Raw genomic sequence first — 22,518 nt, 5'->3', positions numbered from 1 at the left:
GGTGAGTGAGGCCATTCGCGCACTCAAAACAAAGGGTTTCTCAATATTGACCACGGGAGCAAGAAACAATAGAATTAATCAATCAAGGAAGCGGCTAGTATTATAACTGAGGAAAATCGTTCAAGACCTAGCGTGATTTTTCTCACCTAATCTATATTGATTTCCTGGTGGAAAAAAATGCTGGGTCTCCTGGCTACTTCTAATGCGACTAAACTAGATAGACAAGCGCGCTGTCAGAAATATTTGTTTCAATAAAATTATATTACTACGCATCAAACATTTTAATGACTCCATACACCATACGGAAATTATAACTGAAAACGCTAAATATTCAAATTCAAAACAAAACACAATCCTGTACGCTTCACATGTGTTTTATATGCGAATTTCTTATGCCAATATTTATCACGTCAAAGTCCTTCTTTTTTGCTCTCCACCTGCTGTTCTCTTCACATCACAAACTAACTTACAACAAAAAAATATGGCGCCAAACTTTGACCTGAGAAAGTAAACATGGATACATTTTGTTTTAAACAATAATGATATTTTCACAGAATATTTTCAAGATAATTTTCTTTTTTTTAGAGAGAACAAGCTGCTTGGTAACATTGGAGAGTAAAAAAAGATTAACTTGTTGACCAAATGTGTCAAAATAAAAGTAAAGATGCAGAAAATACGGTTATTAAATTTGGTTTTAACGAATTATTTTTTCGAGTTACCTAAGTACGAAGTTTTTTATAAAAAATAAGAAAATAAATTGAAAGTTTCTTCTTTAAAGCTCAAACTTTGTTTACGAACGTTGGAATGTGTGAGACTAAGATTTCGCGATTTGTTTTAACTTCTAAAGTTTGGCCTGTGGAAAAATCCACTTAGATAAAAGAACAATGAAGAAAATATGGGTTGTTTTAGGTCAAGGGTGTGAATTGTTTTTTGAAATTGCGTTTAGGATTTACATGTCTTTTTTGTTTACTGGCGAACGTTAAAAGAATAAAAAAAAATTGTTATTATTATTATTAAAAAATATATTTAGGATCCATTATTTACAAATATTCTTCTCCTTATAACTTAAAAACTAAATTAAAAAAAATACTAAAACAGTTATCTATTATATAAAACCTATATCTAAAAATTATTTCAATAAAAAAATAGACCCAAAGCCTTAAAGATGTGAACTTCACAGTAAGAAATAACCACTTCAAACAAATAGACACAATGGAAACTTAGTAATTAGTAAAAAAAAAAACATCAAGAAATTCTTATTCAACTGAATACTACTTAGCATAATATGTAAGAGAATAAAAAGAGAAAGTCTATTTCGCAGTCAGTATTCTGACGAAAGCAGTGTCACTAAAGTAAGCTCGTGCATGCTTGTTAAATTTTCTTGGTTCTGAAGTTAATCGTGTAGTTTTAGCAATTTTATTCAATGCACTAGCTTGTTCAGAGCATGTTTTCGGACCACCAGATTTAATTTTACATTAATAATTACCTGCTTGTACACTTTCAAATGGTAAGTAACTTGACCATAACATTATCATATAAAACGTTATGTGAGAGTTTGGCGACACTATAACTTATACTCTCGCACAGGTAACCATCGTAACGACATTACATCCGATTCATTAGCATATAGCGTCTCGAAATGTTTCCTGATGTCAGATTTTGTATTCTTTGTAAACGATTAGTAAGTCCTGGTAGTTGGCCATAGACTGCAATGCCGTAATTTATTTTTGAGAGAATGAGACTTTCAGCTGACATCTTTCTAACTCTCTGTGTTGTGAACCTCTGAAATAACCTCAGAGTCTTTACAATAGAAAATGACGATTTAACTACAGTGTTAGAAGGCTCTCTCCAGTCAAGATGTTCGTCTACGTATAAACCCAAAACGTTTTGCCACGACATTTTGTTCCATTGTTCTGCCATGGTCTATGGATAATATGTGATCTAGGTTTATTTATGCTTTCTACTCATCTGAACGGTGAAAAATATCATACGTTTCGTTTTTCTATTATTGAACATAAGATTTTGATCGGTACCATTGTGATAAATGTAGGTCGTTTATTACAGAGTTCATTGCTTTAGGAATATTTTTAACCTTACAATGCTGGTATAAAGTTGTATCATCAGCATACTTCAATGAATGTGATTGGATGTTTTCTCCAAAAACAGCAATATATAAATTGAAGAGGATTGGTCCCAATATGCTTCCTTGCGGAACTCCAAAGTTTAATGGCAATGTTTCCGACAACTTGTCATCTATTTGTACGATTTCTTTTACTGAGATAGCTCCTAAAAAGGCTTATGGTATCAATTAAAAAATTCATGTTGTAAAGTTTTTTTAGTAGAGTGTGGTGATCAACTGTATCGAACGCCTAGGATCGATAAGAGCAGCCATCTTTTAAAGTTTTTTTCCAGCTGCTTTGTACGGCGACCAAATAATTTTTGTGTTTTGATTTTGAGACTTAGTTCTTAAATCGACTCTCTGTTTTTGGATTGCTGTAATTTGCGGATCTTTCATCCACAAGGAAGGTAATCTGGTTAACTTTACTCTCCTGAGTGGAGCATGTTCATCAATGCAACTTTTAATTAAAGTGTTCATTACATGTATCTTATCCTTAGGATCATCTACGAAGTATACTACCTTCAATGGGAGATTTTTGAAATCCTTGATGTAATTATTCATATTTAAACTTTTCATATTTATAATCCATAACGATTTTTATGTATCAGGTATATATATTAAAAATGGCGTACGGCATATTATGATCACTAATATGATTGGTGTAAATGATGTTGCTTGCACGAAAGAGATGTTGCTTGTAATGTGATCAATGAAAGTTGTAATTTTCGAGTTGCTTTAAGAACATGTTGACGTGGATCATATGTTTAAAGTATATCTTCATATCTGTTCTGGAATTTTCTTCATTTTAACAAATTTATATTGAAATCCCCTGTAACGATAATAATGCCATTTCATTTAAAATAAATTTTAGATAGAAGTAATTCAAGCTGTTGTAACCGTGTATGCTTTTTTGTTTCTACAGAACTTTGCTGATACATAACTCGAAGGAGAAAAGTTGATGTCCTTACGCTCCTTAAACTAATATGCTCTTTTATGTAAATTCCTGAAAAGAGACTCGTATCCGTATTATTTTTGTTTCCAACATAACGGATCCAATATCATTGCGAGATTTTTTCATTGTCAAATTTTTTTTGAAATATTAAACGATATTTGATGTTAAAACTTTCAGAACCTTATACGTTGTAAAATAGAGAATACATCGTTTTTGGTGATATTTTCAATTTTTGCAAGGAGGAACTAAAAATCATTGAATTTTTCGAATTGTACTTTTTAGAAAAGAACTACAACGCTGGCACAATTCATTTAATTTGTATATTGAGAAGATGAAAAGAGAACACAAGTCCGAAGTTGGTCAGTCACTTTTATCAGCAATTTCAGTTTGTACCTTACTGGTTGTGTTTGGACCTTATGTTAGCGAATTCTATTTTTACATTCTTATCGTTTTTATTGTCGTTCTGGTGGCGGTCGTATATTTCACATCTTCAATTATTGTTCATAGCGATCATGGCAAACGCGCTCACACGAAATACACACGACAAACTAATGAATCGCCTGAATTGGATTCATTGACAGTGGAATGTGCTGAGAACACGTTTAAACAAGTGAGAAGAAAATTGAGCGCCAAATTCAAGCAGTTATCTCATAAACATGTTCATATGATGGGAAGATAACTCAAGTTTTTGTTTTAAACGATTTTAGTGATTGTTGACAGCTTAAAACATTTGAAACGAAGTTTAGATAAAATATATTGATTTAACTCCATTGTTACTTTTATATATTTTATTGGTTTTTATTATAAATTTAGAGTGTATTTTACTAAAAAGAACTAATAAAAATGATGTATTGCCAATAAGGGTGGATAATTTAGAGTTTTAAAATTCACTTCGTTGGTGGTATTTAATAAAAGAAGGAGAATGAGAAGTAGAAATTTAATATTATATGATTTTGGTAACAAAAATTTATCTTTCCTCTAAATTTGTAAGTTTCTAGCCCTACAAAAACTTCTGTTGCTGCTGCTGTCATTGGTCTGTAAAATAATTTGCAGATCTGATTAGCGTGTTTAAAATTTAAACTTTTAATTAAAAAACGAAATCTGGTGTATTAGATTAGCTTCTCTTTCAATATAATCTGTGTTTAATATGCCAGGGAAACTAATTAGCGAAACTATAATAAAGATAGGTATTTATTTCAATAGGATTTTATTAAGCGTGGTAAAAACTCTATTTGAGATTTGATTCATGTTTTGTGTACTGTCAGACGAATATTAATAAGAGAAACTGGGAAATTTAATGAGTAATGATGCAGCGAAGGTTTTAAAAGAGCAGATGATATATGAATTGGAAACGTAATGATACTCAAAATGGACGTTTTTCCTGGTTTGTTTTTGTTATTACTGACATTTTTCTCGAGTAAGTAAATTTTGATAACTATTGATATTCTTGTAATTATAATTACATGTTGTGCATGTCAGCCGAAGAAAAAGTACTCTGAAAGATTTGATAACAATTTAAGAGGCAGAGAAAGAAGAAGCTGTTTTATATGCTGGGTCCCTTCTTATTAGAATCGCCCAATAAACAGGTTTTGTTAATTGTCCAATTTCTTAGTCCTTGAAATACTTAAAAATTAATGTCAACTTTTTTAATTCTTGTCATTGACCATAACTTGGTCAAGTGTTCCAAACGATCTTGGGCATCCACCCCGTCGTGGGCAAAATACGCAAGGTGTCCCGTATTGGGCAATTCATACAATTTAAGACATAAAGTCTAACAGGTCGGATAAGTGTGCACTTATACGAAATAGGCTCTACTCTACGAAATAGTCAATACACTACCAAAGTTCTACACACAATTTCGAGCCCATGTTGGGTGTAACCTTTTTAACAAGTTTGCCCACCACGAAGTGGCATAAAAACGACACCCCATCTTGATCGAAGCCTTTTTAAAAGGTTTGCCCACAACGGGGTGGTATAAAAACCACACCCTATCTTGGGAGTAGGCTGTTTGACGGACTTGTCTAGCGTGCGGTAGTTTATGATTTGACACATCTTCAAGCATATAGATTTTTAGAATAAAAAACAGCTTTTCGTTCCTAACTTTTATTGCGTCACATTAAATAAAATATGTAAGGCAATTAGTTATAATTGCGCAAATTTTGGCTGCTATATACTGCAGTATATCTGCATTTCTCAATGAAGATGTCAGTTGATGAGAAAATAGTTTATTTAAACTACGCATTATTGCATTTGCTTGGGAACTTGAAGGGAATTCATCAAGTTCTTTGCCTAACTTTGGATCTTTTTTAAATGGTACTCCATGTTGGCTGCAACTCTACCTGCACCGCCAGACTTCAATGTCATAAGAATATTTTTTTCCGGATTGATTCTATTCTTCTTCTTCTTTTTCTTCTCTGATGGAGTCTGTTTCTCCTATATAGTAGACAGAACAAGTATTATGGCATGTGTTATTTCAATTTTAAAATTACAGGTAAAGTAAAAACTAAATTCTTCTATTGATAGGCAAGCCAAATGCTGCCAGAAACTACATTTATATATATACATGTTTATATATCTTGTTTTTATCTGTTTTAAATGCAATAAATATTTAAAAATTCTACATTATCAAGTGATTCAGGTGGGAGTTGAACCAACTGCCACTTCTGCAAGTGGTTCTTCCATTTATAATCTGAATCGAACAAAATACATGAAATAAGCATGCCAATTATAATTACTTATTTTAAATTATATTTATATATACTATAATATAGATGTGCTATAACGTTAAAAACTTTCCCTAAAAAGTATTAAAAAAAATTCAGTGACTATGTTTCAGACAAAGAACAGATTATGCGTACAAATACGCCTTTTCGGAGTTGCGCAGCCATATTTAATTTTCCCGCAAGTGGAGCAAGTTAGACTTTGACCTTCCGTTCTCAAGCCAACAGACAGACAATGGCGTATTCTTTGCGAAAATAAATAATACACATCTCAAAGAGGCTTCGTCTATGTTCTGTACTATCCAAAATCTCTTTGGAAGCTAAAGTTGTTGGCAAAAAGGGTAAACTGTGAGGTGGATACGGACTAACAAATGCCATTAACCAGTTGACGAAAATTCTAGGAAAAACAACAACAGAAAAAAGCAGAAGAAAAAATAAACTGTACGATTTCTAAATGTTTAAAGGGATTCCTGCATTAAAAATGATATTTTTGTATGTTAAAGAAGACAAAAAGTTGTTTATCAAGTCTTTTGGAGTTGTCAAAAATCTGTTTTCATTCTTGGGATATTCAGCTTCAAAGATCTTCGTCTGACCTTATTACTTACTACCTTATGACATCATCTTTGATGATGTAATAAGGTAGCTAGTAAGCATACATTAATAATTAAAAATTCTTACAAACTTGCAAAATATCAATTTTTTTAGAAGTGTAGACTTATGCTCTTGATATCTTGAGATATGTGAAGTTTTGTAGCTTAAAAGTGATTTCATTTTATAATTTAAAGGGGAACTCCAGTAAAAATCACTTTTTTTCTTTTTTGTTATGTACGTACTCAGAAAGCTTAAGAAATCAAAAAAACTTACTTTACTTGTTTTTCTTATTTAAATTGTTGCACAAGCCTTCGTATATTCAATTTTTTTCTCATAAAAAAACAGACAGGCACGATTTCATTTAGAACTGGACCCGATTATAAATAATGACATTACATCGTGCAGAAAGTTTAAGCAAGCACAGAAAACGTTCATGTTAAGACCTATAGCTTACATTTAAATCGCTTTTTGTATGTAATTTGCTTTCAATCTTTAAAAAATGGTTAGTTGCTTTGCGTTTCGATGTAACAATCGATTAGAGAAGTGAAAAGAAGTAAGTTTTCACAGAATCCCGTTTGTTCTGAAAAAGAAAGAACTCAAAAATGGCTAAAAAAAATACGTAGTGCAGGTGATCTACCAAGCGATCAAATTTTTTATATTTGGTTAGCACACTTCACATATAGTTCTTTAAAAGAGATCTCCAGGAAATAAACTTCCATATTAAAATATTGCCACTTTGTAAAAATGCCATTTCAGCTAGTGAACGTGAACAAAGTTTCTCATTTCATTATTTGTACTTATATCCACAAAACAATTAAATAACGTTTAGTACATTTGTATATTAAATAAAAGAACATTATACCAATTTCCAATACAAACACATACAAAAAAGTTTTCTAGTTACGCATCTTTCGTAGCGCTCAAGTTTCTATTCTTTGTATTTCAAATAGAAGCTTTTTTTGATGGAAGGACATGCCGAATATTTTCAGGGGGTAAATGTACTCATTTTCTTCAATCTTTGTAACTGTTAAAGGCTGCATGTAATGCTGATAATGCAGTTTCTAAAACAGCTTTGTCAAAACAACTACTTATAAATCAGTAGCATCTGCAATGCATTTATGACCTACCATAATCATAAGAATGATTTTTATTTATACAATATTAATACCCCCGTTTTACCAACTTATCACGACCCAAACATTATTCGATCTTTTAATCACGCATTTGAATGGTCCTCCATCAGGGCGAAAATTTCAACGTTACATAAAATTTGTTTGCATTTGTGCGCAAAAAAGTGCATGCTGAGAAAAAATATTGCTGAATTGTGAAATAAAAATTAATTTACTTGTAAAGTAAGAAAGTTTTTTTACTGAAGCAAATGATAAAGCTTTTGACAAAAAGAATGTTAAAAAAAGTGATTAAATATATTTTCTATTTCTTTAAAAAATATTTTGCTAAGGACGTTACTTTGAGTCAGTAAAAGACACCTCGTCACTTTGCATCATTATTAATTTCTCCCTTGTGAGACACAAGAGGTTTGAATTCGTGTGGCTAGCTTTGTAAAGTCTTTTCCATGAAGAGAATTATCCTATTCTATATACGTTTTCTAAGTTAAAATCTTCGTCATTACTACAAGACGTCTTATCAACGAACAATGTAAACAGTAAGTAAACAAACTTTTAGAAGGTGTGCTGCTGAGCTCACAGACTTTCTGCACGAAGTGACGTATGCTTATTTATTCTGACCTAGTCCGCTCAACTTTACGCGACCTTGCAATTTTATTTAAAATTGAAGATGTTTACAGACCTAATTAAGGTATAAATAAAGATTTTTAACGATTATAAAAGGTTTATTTTGACATATTTATGTATTGTCTTCTTAAAATAACATTTTTTTCAAATATTTTTTTTTTACTGGAGTGCCCCTTTAAGGGTAGGAAGGTAACGTTAGCAGAAAAGTACTTATGACATCATAAGATCTCAGATTATAAATATTTAAATCTTTAATAATTTAAAACGAAAAAAATAAAATTAAAACATTCTTACTTTATAAACAACAACTTTTTAACTAACCTCGTTTCCAGTGCATTTTGCACTCCGTAATAACGGCTCAGGGGCCACAAAACCCTGGTATCATTTTAACTAGGAAGTTCAAAAATACCTAAATACTCATCACTAAAACAAAATACACATGTGAAACATTATTATAGTGGCGTTTACCCAAACCAACTACAAAAGTAGAAATATAATTAATCTGAAATAGAAACAGGGTAACTCCTGGACAAAAAGAACAGCTAAAATCAATGTCACTCTCTGTCACAACATCCCACTCCGAGTGAGCATATACTATTCTCAATCCCTTGTAATATTCAAAAAGTTCAATTTTGCCTTATGAAATAGTAATCTATTCAGGTTCGAAGTTTCGAATTAACACTTTTTTTTCATTCTTTATCTTTCATTAGTTCTATAGATGACTCATAATGGTGATATTTTCATATAATATATGGTTTCCTTTCTAACAACTTTGGGGGAGAACAGCATCGTTTTGTGCGCCAATTTAAAAAAACTGTAACGTCACAAGCTCAATAATTTATGTCCGTGGTTGTGGATTCTGTACAATATTTTTATCACTGTTTAAAGGTCTACACAAGTGTAGTAACGGCCGCAATAAATTTCTAGAGAAAATATTTGAACATTTGTCTTTGTTGGTGTCATAAACATGATATCTTATTAACACCTCGTGACAAAACCACATGATCCTCTATATTATTTTCATCAGCATTTCATGCTGTACACAATAGTGGCAACAGGATAACAAATTTCTTAAAGATAAGTTTTCTTTGCAGAGAACGATGTTTTTGATATCGCTAACAAAATCTTTTTTTCGCAAATTTAATTTACCTAAATTAAGTGGATTTCATCAGGGAACAGTCAACAAGTCATTAATAATAAACTGTGTCTGTAACGCTCAAACTAGATGCATTCATTTTTGTTTAAAGGAGCTGAAAAGAAATGAAAAGTCTGATTTGCAGACCTTATTGACGTTAAGTCACGACGTGAATGAATGCGCAATACTATTTTTAAAAAAGGGAAGCAATTGCATTGCACCTTTGGAATTTAAGCCTAAATGACTTGGAAATGATTCGAAATAGCTGATGTCATCTCCCGCATGTGTAAGGGGCACCTGGGATCAGAATAAGTATTTTCTCAAAGTCGTGTCGGAATGGTTGATTAATAACACTAGGAAAAAACTTCAAACCTTCTTAACCGTTTGTCAAAAGCAGATGATTCTATAATTATTGTTTTTTTAAGGTTTGGACATAGAAGCAATGGTAGCTATAGATTTTTTAAAAACAATTATGCATATGGCTTATGACATTTTCGAAAATTCTTTAAACCCCAATATTTTCTTGACCTCTTGACGAAGGTTTAAATTTCTAAAAAAATTTTGTATAGACGAGTTATTGATGACGTCATTTAAATAATCCCAGAACTGTTTGCGTCCCTAGACAAGTGGGTTACTTCTACTGGCTATTCAAATAGTTTACCAAGATATCTCCTAAAATAATTTTTTCACACAGCAAATCAAAATGTTGCTTGTTCAAAGAACCTGCTTGAGAGCAAAATCAATTCAAAAGAACAAATTTATGCAAGAAATTAATTAAAGTTGCTTTATCCATTAAAACTCTCTCATTTTGTATTAGCTTGAAGCTTGTTGGGTCTTGTATGCCCATGTCCAATCAAACAGTTGAATTGTAAAGATTTCTATTTTATCAACTTTCTGTATTTAGGTTTCAAAGAATATGAAGCTTCCAACGGTACAGGTATATGATTACTTTAATATTTGGATTGAATATAAACAATATACATATACAACTGGTCGTCATCCCATGGAAAAATCTTTTACATATCGTATTTCGAGCTTCTGAAACAGACAGACAAACAGACAGACGATGGCTGTTATTATAGAGATGCAAAAAATATCTATAACCCGATGTTATACGACGTCATATGTATAGTTCTTGAATTTACAAATATGTTATGGAAAAAGTAAAGTGATTTCAGAAAGAGGGAAGGGGAGGAGAAGGGAGGTCGTTGCATCTGTTAAGCTGATAGAGGATAATCACTTCAGTGTTGTAAAAACAGTTATCAGTGTGGGTCCTGTGTTCCATATGTTTACATTAAGTACCCACCAGCATCCAATTTCCCTGGCATGTTATGTGTTGACTTGAAGCTGTGGCAATAGCACTTACTAAACTCACCTGTGCTGTGAACTGCACCATGAACCCCGTGAATGCTAAAAGAAAACTCCATAGTCACTAGGCAACGCCTTCTTCAAAACAAGTGTTTTACTTTCAAAAAAATATTTTAATAGAGAGTGAGAGAAATAATGCAATAGTTTATCATTTTTTGAGTTGCTAACAAAAAACAGAAGTAGAAATTGAGTTAAGAGAAGTGATTGTTAATTTTAGATGTATATTACCGAATCACTTTTTTAGTCCCTGGTTCCTTTGGCAATGTGCATTTTAGGATTGAGAAAAACCCCAAAACAAAGAAATTACACATCCGTTTTGATAGACCAAATCCATTTGGTTCTGACAATGTGGTGACTGTGACGCTTGGTTGCGATAATTTACCTGAAGTGCAAAAAAATTACACGACTCAGAACATCACGGGTGCTCGAATCACAATTGATGAGCCTTGTGTTGAGATCTTGCGCTGCTCTGTAAGTATATAGATCCTATCAATCTGCAGGTAAAATTGTACACAGTAATCTTTGATTATCATATGTCTTAATACTGGACTGTTTTTGGCAGGTAGCAAGTTTCAGGTTGCATGTACCAGGGCTTTTATTGTTTGTTTGCTTAGTAGAAAACTCATAATAAATATTCTAAAGTTTCAATGTTATATTTATGCAATGCCAGATAGTATGCTGATGGAGCATTTCGCGATAATTATTTAATTGGCAACTCTCAACTTTTTTCATAAATTCTTAATCTTTATACTTTTTAAGTTTGCTGAAAATATCCAGGTCTTGTGTTATTCACCGAGACAAAATAAAGTGTCACCAACTTTCCAAAAAGCAGAGTTACTATATAAAAACGATATATACATTCATATTGGATTAAAATTTATTTTCCTAGCATGAGGGAAAGTAAACTTAACTATGAAAAAGTGTTGTTTGAACTTCTACATAAATTTTCATTACAGATTCAAGCATCCAATTCGGTTGGGAATGGAATCAAACTTGTTAAGCTATTTCAGATCAATGCTAAGTGCGAATCACCACCAGAATCATTAAGCAAAGAAATTAGTAAGAACAGTTACCTACATTAGAATTAAAGACAATGAAAGTCAATTTTTTTATATATATGTATATATATATAACTTGGAAATGCATTAAATGTATAAAATACTTCAGTTCATGAAATTTTCGACCACATCTTATTTAAGGCAAAAAATTTTTTTTAAAAAAAAATTTGATTTGATGAAGGATGCAGAAATGAATAAATAGGTTTACCATTTTATAATTTGTCATCACGATATGATCGGTGTTAGCTCGCGTAAATCCACGCTTTGTGAAACTTTTGAGTGGCGATCAAATAAAAAGGAAGGATAAAGTTTCTGAATTTCGGAATATGGGAAGTATTCTACTATAAATAAAGCTTTTTTTATATACATGTAACGGTGAATATGATGAACTGGAAATGATACATATGCCCTCCGGGTATTATGTATAAGGGTTAGGGTTAGAGTTACTATGCATAATAACTCGTTAATATTCATAATTCCCGAATTGATCACAATCCCTGCAACAGAAATATTACCCGTAAGAAATACGCAAAAATTGAATGTTCGCTAACCCAAGGGAGGAGGAAAATATGTACGCAAAAAAATAAGTGCAAAATTTTGTTAATTAAGGTGTGTTCCAAATAAAGTTGTTGAAAAGGAAATTGCAAGAAATAAATAAATACAAAAATGAATAAATAAGTAAATAATTTTTTTATCATTTTTTTTTGTTGCTTTTAGTTATAGCAATAGGTTTGTCTGGTGGATTAGTCTTGATTTTCATACTGGGACTGTTTATGTGTAAGAAGTGGAGAATTGACGAAACAAGAAAACAGAAAGAATGGATGGAGCAAATTATGAATGCAAACAGAAAAGGAGACGAATCGTGGCAACCTTTTACACCAGTACATAATTATTCTAATTTTATAGTTAAAACGTTATTGCTAAAAGATTTAGAAAAAATTTTTGACGCCCCTAAACCAGTTGTCGATAAAGACATATTTAATTTTATAGTTGTTAAAACGTTATTGGTAAAACATTTAGAAAAAATTTTTGACGCCCTTAAACCAGTTGTCGACAAAGACATATTTTTCTTAATTCTTCACGCGTGTGTGAACTCCTAAGAAATTTCTCAATTTTTTCTAAGTAATTACAAAAAAATTCATTGGACTTTGTGTAAGGTGGTGTGATCTTTCAATTAAAATTTAAGAATGTGCGGAAAGGATCTGTCTGTCTATATAAATATCTAATGTACCTTGACTTTAAATTGATCAATTGTTTTTTCATTAGCAAAACATGTATGTTGATGCAAGCGAGGTTGCAGAAGCAGTTCTAACAGCGTTAAAACAAGGAAGGCTGATGCAGTTTGATAAGCAAACAGGTGCAAATTTTAATCCCCCTATTTAACCAAGCTACTTTTGAAGTATGCGCAATTTAAATGATTTGTATCTATGTACTCTCATTATTGTATCATTTTATTAGAACATATTTACGACGAAATAAAGTTTACAAATTATGAATATCCACGAGAGAAATTAAAATTGTTGAAAAGAATTGGCGAAGGGAATTTTGGCTGTGTCTATAAAGCAGAGGCAGAAAACATAAAAGGCAGTCATGGTAAATCAACAGTTGCTGTCAAAGTCTTGAAAGGTAAGATCATGCTCATTCTTGTCCCCATGAGCTTTATGAGATAAAACCTGAGAAGTTAATCTGAACCCGTTTGGTGATCTGATGAAAGTACCCCACTATATGACTCAATTACCTGATTTTTTATTTGCAAGCTAGCCATTTTTGGTTTGACTTACGTTTGTGGGTACCTAATTGGATACGTTGTTAAGTGTGACTTGAAAAAGCGGGTTTGATATATAGTACAGTGGAAAGATCCTGGAAATAAAATTTGATTTTTGAAAATTTGATTTGATGACTCCAAGACGCTTAAATTCTTGAAAACTTTTTTCATATTTCAGCTAAGGTTACAATCTACTGAAAAAAATGTAGAGTTATTTTCATCTTAGTGATTCAAGATATTTTCCTCATAAATATGTACAAAACATCTACTTAAAATATCTTTTGGAGCATTTCAGGTGTAATGTGTTGATTTTGAGGTTACCCAAGGTACAATTCTGTGTTTAAATAAGATAAAACAGAAAAATCTGTGAACTATGTGTAATCTTGAAACATTGCTTCACTACAAGTTGTATAAAATTATTGACATTGTTCAGTGATTTAAAAATTAAGATAAGTGTGGTATTTATGAGGTTACTATCGTTTGGGTTTCTTATCAGCTCTTGCAAACAAAGGCATAAAATTGAGATAATAAAGGCTTAACAAAATAAATAAATTTAAACAACCACTAAAAAACATAAAGTAGAATAAAGTTACTTGGAACATGATGATGAAGAAATTACCAGGAACAAAAAATGTGTAACAAGTGAGGTTACTCAACTACTAAAAATCACATGTTTCAAAATACTATTAACAATATCACTATCGTGCACTATAATACTCCCAATCAGCAATTATTCACTCATTGACACTGATGCTAACAGTGTTATTACCGCATTCCTCAAATACATATTTTGATCAAATGGTAACCTCATGTTTAGAAACTGATTTTTCTTGGAACTAGTCAATATGAGTTTAATACATTAAAATGTTATATTACATAAAAGTTATACCTGGAAATATTATAATGATAATTTTGAAAAATAGTAGCATATCTCGTAGAAACTTTTCTACATATAACAGAAACCTCAAAAAATCAAATAAAATGCATTTCTGAATTTTTCTTCACAATTTTCCATACGTATAGACATAATACCATTAAAAGCAAAAAAATCTGATTCTCTATGCTCTGCATTAGCTCATTGAGGAATGAGAAAAAATCATTAAATTTGGTAACGTCAATATAGTCACACACTTTACAAATTCAATTATTCAAAGTTTTAGTTGGGTTGCTTACCAATTTAGTCACCACTGTACCAAGTTTCATTAAAGTAACCCCAAGGAATCCTTAGATATAAGGCTTTAAAGAGGGTAACCTCATTTTGGTAACCTCAAATTTACCACATCACATTTTCGAGTATATCTTGAAAACTAGTTAACCTCAAAATGTGCTTCCTTTTTTAGAAGTTGCCCATTTTTATACACCAAATGTCCTACCTACCTACCTTTTGTTAACAGTAACCTCAAAATTACACTTTGTAGAGAATGTCAAATGATGACGTTGAAATGTCACAAAACCCCCCTTAATTTTTGAAACTGATCCTAAAAAAACCCAGAAAATCTTGAACTTGAATTACTAAATCATTGATAAACCTTATTGTGCTAGGTTGTTCATACCTTACACTACCTATTTTTCCTTTTAATACACAATAGGCGGAATTGATAGCCTTTATTGTTATTTTCATTGAAACAATAAACTCTTTTATAGAAGGAATTTTTTGGATATTTCACAGAAACTGTTTATGTCGGGTGTCAGATCCGATGTGAGAAATTCTTGCTGAAATCATTTTTAAGAATAAGAGACAAACAAAATTTTTTTTGGAAACATGTTTTTGTGAATAAAATGTCATGAAAAAATGCAAAATTAATGTTTTGTAAAAAGTTAAAGCTTTAATATTTCCAGAAAAAAAATGAAGGCAGGAAAGTGTTTTTTATATTTATTTATTTATTTATTTTTTCCTACAGTAACGTAAAGTGTATAATAAACAAACATGTCATAAGGCAAATAAAAACTTTCGTCTTGTTTTGCAGAACTTATTTTTGCAAACTTTATAAAAAATATTTTTTGCAAAATTTCTTTTTATTCATAATAACTTTAACATTATGCATACTGGGATGGGCATGATAAATGATGAAAAAGAAATCCTCGTTCTTATAAAACTTGAACTGTTAAGTTGCTCTGCGGACGATTAAAAATATTTCAATATACAATTCATACACTTTCGCAAAAGATGGCATATAAAGAAAAATTGCAGACAAAGACTTTTCTGCATATATTTTTAACGAATGCATCAATAAAAACGTAAAATCAGACCCAAATTAATTTTTGAACACTTAACAACTTTCTACTTTTGCGGATGATTACAAATATTTTAATATACAATTCATACACTTTCGCAAAAATTGCAGATATAAACTTTTGTATATATATTTTTAACGATGCATCAATAAAAACATAAAATCAGACCCAAATTAATGTTTAAGGAAAAATAGTTCTAAAATCATAACCTAAAAATTTTAGCATTGCAAAATTTGCTTGTCAGAACTTATCTCTTTGTCGAGATTTTCTGATATCAATATTCTTTCATTTCTACTTTTTTTATTAAAGTTTTTTTCAAAATTTAAATGATTGGGAACACCACTGTGGTAGCAACCAAATGATTGTCACCTGATTCGAGAAGTGACTTGCCAATTATGATAAATAATTTATTTATGCTTTTTATATTCCTGAAAAAATATATACTTTATATTTTGCTGAACAATTCCTACTGAAATTCCTTCCACTACAATTCCGCAAAATCTCGCCAAAGTTTTTCCAAGCAAGTTGTTGTTACTGCTATGATACTAAAAAAATGTTGAAAAACTTAGGGCATAGTGCGAATGAAAAAATATAAAAATTTTCGCAGTAATAAACTTTTCACAATTGTTTCAGAATTGCCAACAAAATTTACATTTGCAATTCGAATAACTTGAAACTTGCTCCTAAAGTGGAGTGAAATATGGTAAATCAAGCCACTTTTAGAAATTAAGTTTCAGCACTGCAGCTTATGCCACCAAAAAAGGAATAGGTAAGCTTTTCGTTTAGGGCCAGAAGGGAACACCAATTGGTAATTTTTATGGAAAAGAGAACACTGAAAAATCCATCACGTCAAAAGACGGCTTTAGAGCTACGTTCAACGTTTATCCTAAAGAGGTCTGTGGTCGAGAACGTATCTTACCAGGTTTTATTCTAGTACGAAAAATAAATATTGACTTCAATTGATTCATTTAGGTTTTACCAATTATGAGCTTAATCAGCTTTGTTTCCATTAAATATATTCCCCAAATGACGGTCTTTTTTACCTAATAACTTTAGATAATGCAAAAGACAAGGACAAAGAAGAGTTCTTGGAAGAATTGGAATTAATGAAACAGCTGCCGTATCACCCTAATGTTGTACATTTTTTGGGATGCTGTACGAAAAAAGGTATGTATGCTTTTTGCCTTTGTAATTTTAAAAGAAAGTTAGTTTCTAGAAGAGCATAGGAATGCTACAATTTGTGAATTTATGTTTATGTGTTCAATATGTAACTACATTTGTCTTTTTACAACGTATTCATTAACGAAGAAGGTCAGCTTAACAATTACTTTATAACCATTAGGATTATCCCAGCGCGGTATTTCGTATTAATTTATGTGTAAAAGAAAGCATAACTTTCACCAGTACGTTTCCCACCACAAGTATGTAACAAAATAAAAGATTGCCGTAAAGCGTCCTGTATTATACAAGGAAAAGAATCATTCGTTGCAGTCAAAAATAGTTCAACAAAATTGCCATTCTTGCATAACCTAGTCTGTGGAGGTTGTCCATTTAGAAAGTTAAAATTGCCATTCTTGCATAACCTAGTCTGTGGAGGTTGTCCATTTAGAAAGTTTGACTGACTGCCAACAAGCTTAGTTAAGTAGGTTGAAATGCCGATTTAAAAACACAGCAGGCAACTTGTATGAGGACGAGAATTCCTTGTTACAATTTTACTTCTTGTATATTAGTCAACTTACGCAATTTTGGGGTTTTCTTTTATTAGGTGAACCGTTGATTATTGTGGAGTTTCTTCCTTGTGGCGATCTATTGGATATTTTGCGAAGACCAGAATCTCAAAAAAGTTCCAACTCGTTTTTACATGAATCAGACTTTATCAACTTTGCACTAGACATTGCAAGAGGAATGGGTCATTTACATGCTTGCAAGGTCAGTTGTTTTTATATACCCTATTAACTCTCTGTATCCTGGTTTGCTTCCAGGTGCAGGAGATCATGTGTTTAATTCCCAGTTGAATAATTCCAGAGGTTATGTGTGAATTGATTTTGAACTTAGCGCATAGCATAAAAATGGGGTTTTTTGTTTTGGACCAAGGCCTAGTTGAGCTGCTGATGCACTTGCACTACCTCTCTAGCTTAACACTTTCTTTGCCAACTACGAGTGTGCTGGTTGCACACAGGTCCTGGTACGAGTAAAATCGTAGTGATTATAGTCGTAGTTAAATTGTTTCTTCTTTCACATCTGCATTAAATGTGATTGGCTAATTCTAATCGTTTTTTATTTGTGTTATTCGAAAAATTGTTCCTTAATAAGATGTTTTAAAAGTCAGATTCCTGAAAATATTGTTACACATGTTCTTATCCAAAAGAAAACTTGCATTCTAGTTAAGCCTATTTCCGCTGGACTATTTGGGTGCTCCTTAATGCTGGGGATGGGGGAGGGGCAAATTCTCTTCACTCTGTAATTTCTACAGTCTAAAATAGGCCAAAGTGGGCTAAAAACAAAGCAAATAAGATGATATAGAAACTACATAATTATGTGAATAAAACACACCAAAAGATTTGAGCTTTTCACTGTGTGTACTTTGGTTGTGAATACCAAACTACAAGTATTTTCGTGATGACTCTTTATGCACTATCAGCATAAAAATACTGAAGAATATGTATCGTAGCTATCGTAGCTTTGGCAAGTAAAAAGCAGACACCTAAAAAAACGTTGCTGTGAGAATAGGAATCTTCCATGTTTGGTAGTGATATGGCGCACTAATGTGCATTAGTTTTTTAATGCGCTAGAAGCGCTTCGCAGGACCGTCATTGTTAAGAGCACCAATAGGTAATGAAATGACAATCGCCGATTTTGTTTCACAACATTTAAAGAATTTTGTGACTTGCAAATGAACTTACTGAAACTTTTTAAAACACCCACCCGTTCCATTCCGGAGCACATGTTACACAATCTAGTACTTTGATTTGGAAACCAATAAGGAAGCCTACGTAAGTTATAAAACCACAAACAAGCCCTTCTGAATTAATGAAAATCTTTATCTAAAATATTGTTTTGTTCTCTTAGTCTGCGAAATCAACAAGGTAGTAAAGGGAAGTTTTTTAAAGCATAGAGGAATACAAAGACTTCTACACAGCCTAACTTTGTTTAGGTCCTTCATCGTGATTTAGCCTGTAGGAATGTCTTAATTGCAAACAATGGTCGCTGCAAAGTATCTGATCTTGGTCTTGCCAGATTTGTTGGTGAAAACAGAACATACCAAAGCGTATCGGTATGTTTATCATGTAACCAATTACAAAATGTCTTAAATTGCTGTTAACATGGTTAACCGTTAACCAATGATGTCAATGCTAGAAACCTCGACATAAAGTGCTTTAATAAAACGAAAAAGTCCTTTTATCAGCACCACTATTTGATGTATTTACCAATATTATTCTCATTTATGTGACTTTTTTGAATTTCTGCGAGCGCGTATCTTTAGTAACGATTGGATTTGATATCCAGAAGTTACTAAAGATACGCGTTTTCACTATCATCTTCGTTGGACAAACACGTGTAATGCATTATCCTTTTCAAATGCAGAATAATGGTTGCATAAAAATAAAAGTACCTAGTTTTCATAATTAAATTGAACATATGGCTCTTGAGACAAAAATAATAAATGTAAAGAATCTGTCATCTGCGTCATCTGCGAAGGGAATACATCATGTGGTTGTTTGGGTTGTTATAAAAAGGAATAAATTGTTATTTTGGAATAGAACATTCTAGATGACAGGCATCTGGTCAATTTCATCATGAATCTATTTTTCTTATTTTGTTTTCAGGAACGTTTGCCAATTAAATGGATGGCACCGGAATCTATTTTTTACAGAACATTTAGTTACAAAACGGATATGTAAGGACAAACTTATAAATACTCCGACTATGCAAGATTTGCAACTGCATGATATGATAGTTTTTAAGTTTATCTGTACTGCCTGGTTGTAGACAATAAAAAGAAATATACGGCTAACAAAGTATTCGGAATAATTTAAAATACAGTTTTAGGGGCTATTTATATGAAAATTTCGTTTATATGGAGAGGCAAGCTGGCCCGCTTGCCGAGATCTCGCCTATTTAACCCGAGATCTCGGCCATTGGACTGGATAAAACTCCATATAAACAGTACAAAATGGACTAGCCCGCCTAACCGAGATGGTTTACTACGCTCAAGTAATTAAATTCTTTTGTTATGAAAATTATCTCTTTTGTTTTCAAAATTATTAATGTTTTAATTGTTCAGAGCCAGCTTGCCTAACCGAGGTAAAAGCCAGCCCGGCAAGTAAGTCAGCTCAGTTTGCGGAGCCAGCCCGCCTCTATATAAACAAGGTTAATGTATAGTTGTTGCTGGGAACATAAAAAAACCAGGTGAGATAATAGGGGGCGGTCACAGTCTAATGCATCAAGAACTTTAAAGATCAACAGATGCACTACTGGTATAGCAAATTATAATTTTTTCAGTTATTGGATTCTGTGATTACATATGCTCGAAGTTTCATGGTTTTTTTTAAAACATACATTATTTGCATTTAGTTGGTCATTTGGCATCACTTTGTGGGAAATTATCACAAAAGGTAATTCTAGAAAGGGGATGTTACCTTATAAATTGTTTTCTGAATGTTGTTGTAAAAAAATGATGTATTGCACAAGTATCCTGAAGGATTTTTGCTTTGTTTAGGCGAAAAACCATATCCTGGGCATACTGGAAGAGAGGTTGGAGCTTTATTAGATCGAGGAGTACGCCTTCCACGACCTTTTCATTGCAGTGAAGAACTGTAAGTATTATTTGTCCCTAACATTGCTCTCAAAGCATTAAAAAATCATTGTACCCATGGTTGATCACACGTAAAAATGTCTTTCAGGGTATTTATGCGATATTAGGATTTTTTGAAAGTTGACTTAAAAGCGATGATGTTTTGTGAAGATAAAAATCCAGATTTATTGTTTGTGAATAAATGGGTAACTAGATGCTGATACTGAGTTTTTGTTCTAAGGTTGATAAAATTCACTGTTTAAATCAGTGTTTTCTTGTTTCGTGTAATATATTTTATTTTCGAAATGGATGATTGTTTTCATTGTGTAAGCCAACCCGAGTATAAAAGCTCACTCGCACATCAAACATCATAAAAAGCATATGAACTTGTATAATTCCTACAGTATGTTCGGATGTTTTCAGTATTCATCGTTTCTAGCTAACGAATGAATTACCCTGGACCGTTCAAGAATACGGGTAACTCATTTTGAACCTTTAAAAAAAAAGGCTTTTGATGATAGATATTTTTAACATCAGGTATCGTTTAATGGCACAATGTTGGCAGGACGAACCAAGTTCCAGGCCTAGTTTTCGGCAACTTGAATACCTACTAATGGAAATGAGAAAGGAATCGGTAAGTTTTCTTCTTCTTTTAATGCCCTTCTAAATAAACGTGTCTAACGTTTAATTATTCTCATGGAAATAAGGAAGGAATTAGTAAGTCTTCTTCTTTTTTTAATCGTTTTGAAATTACCATCCACCCGTTTTAAATTAACGCTTCTCACGTTTAATTATTCTCCACAGAAGTTATTGATCGATCATTTGCACTTTTTAAAAAGCACTTTTACGTTGCGTGGAATGCTCAAAGTAGTGGCTAGTTCAATGTATTAACGACATATTCTTATGATAAATTTAATCGGTTTAACGACTTTTCCATCTAATCTTTTTTTTTTCTTATATCAAATCAGGAATTAACATTATTGCATCTGCATCCCTTTAGAACAAATACCTCAACATGTCATATTATCAGGAAAATGATTATGGTCAATCAAGGGGAAGAAGCATTTATTCCGCAGGACCATACGAAGTTAATCGTACTGACTTCAACTGGCGAATGTAGAAGGTGACAGAATTTTAAATGTGTTTCTGGACAGTTGTAAAATTATGAGCATTGTAACAATTGTGCTTGTTAAATTGCTATTTATGAATCTCTTGTCTGTTACAAAAATTCTATAACTTATACTCTTCTTAAGTATTATTTTATCGTGACAAATGAACCTTAGATATATCAAAAAAAAAATTCTAAAACTTTCATCAAGTACTCTTTTTAATTAAGAAAAAGGAAAAGTTAATAGTCAATGAGAGTTGGCCAAAGTTAAATGTTTTTAACCGTATAAGTTGCAGAAAAAGTTGTGTCAATGATCAGTTTTTAGATCTCTGTAACCTAATTATAATGGTCTGTGTCGATATTTTTATACATCAACGGTTTTGGTAAATCATACCATTATAATATGGGTCTATACGTAAATAAATAATATAAATTGTAAATAAATTTTGCTCACTCTGAGTAAACATCTTTCTGTCGTATTGTTAAATACGAATCTTGTCTCCGAGGTATCTTGTATCTTTTCTGACATCGGGACGGCAATTTGCTCTTCAACGATGTAAAAAAGAGAAAACAGGCGCTGGGAACGAGGTTGTTAAACACTTATTTAAGTATGATAGCCGTAACATGTAAAGTTGATTTATAGTAAGCCGCAGCGGAGTTTACCTCTCCTTTACGGTTTCTATCCAAATATTCACAGATCGTAAGTCGTTGCAAATATTGAGAAGTGAAAAATTCCTGAACAAAAACTAATGTTTAGTAGATATTGAAAATATTCGTAGAAGTTTATAAAAACGTGATGTCTTTACATAAAAAAGCAATAAATTTTTGCGTAAAACTTTGCAAAATGACAACATATTAAACCAATTACACGGAAATAATTAATTAATTAACCTAGTTCATTCAAGTAATGTTTAGTATGAT

General features: G+C 31.9%; 1 protein-coding gene across 1 annotated transcript; it reads left to right on the top strand.

Annotated features, from left to right (window-relative positions):
* The first annotated feature begins 4,280 nt into the window (after positions 1-4,280).
* LOC130641051 (tyrosine kinase receptor Cad96Ca-like) lies at positions 4,281-22,102 on the top strand. The gene is made up of 15 exons (XM_057447691.1): positions 4,281-4,488; positions 10,173-10,205; positions 10,881-11,107; positions 11,593-11,695; positions 12,412-12,575; positions 12,961-13,051; positions 13,153-13,320; positions 16,751-16,861; positions 17,460-17,623; positions 18,849-18,968; positions 19,522-19,592; positions 20,270-20,310; positions 20,415-20,511; positions 21,027-21,123; positions 21,490-22,102. Exons 1-15 carry the CDS (start codon positions 4,428-4,430, stop codon positions 21,607-21,609), a joined length of 1,668 nt encoding a protein of 555 aa, XP_057303674.1. The 5' UTR covers positions 4,281-4,427; the 3' UTR covers positions 21,610-22,102.
* The last annotated feature ends 416 nt before the right edge of the window (positions 22,103-22,518 follow it).

This window comes from Hydractinia symbiolongicarpus, chromosome 4 (genome assembly GCF_029227915.1).
Source record: "Hydractinia symbiolongicarpus strain clone_291-10 chromosome 4, HSymV2.1, whole genome shotgun sequence".
NCBI classification, from domain to species: domain Eukaryota; kingdom Metazoa; phylum Cnidaria; class Hydrozoa; order Anthoathecata; family Hydractiniidae; genus Hydractinia; species Hydractinia symbiolongicarpus.
The sequence above is the reverse complement of the archived record's forward strand: the minus strand, read 5'-3'. Positions and strand labels throughout refer to the sequence as shown.

Coding starts and splice junctions, on each gene's coding strand:
- LOC130641051 (XM_057447691.1), top strand. CDS start 4,428: ATGATACTCAAAATGGACGTTTTTCCTGGTTTGTTTTTGTTATTACTG. Junction 11,696..12,411: donor ATCATTAAGCAAAGAAATTA/GTAAGAACAGTT, acceptor TGTTGCTTTTAG/TTATAGCAATAGGTTTGTCT. Junction 20,512..21,026: donor TTTCATTGCAGTGAAGAACT/GTAAGTATTATT, acceptor TTTTAACATCAG/GTATCGTTTAATGGCACAAT.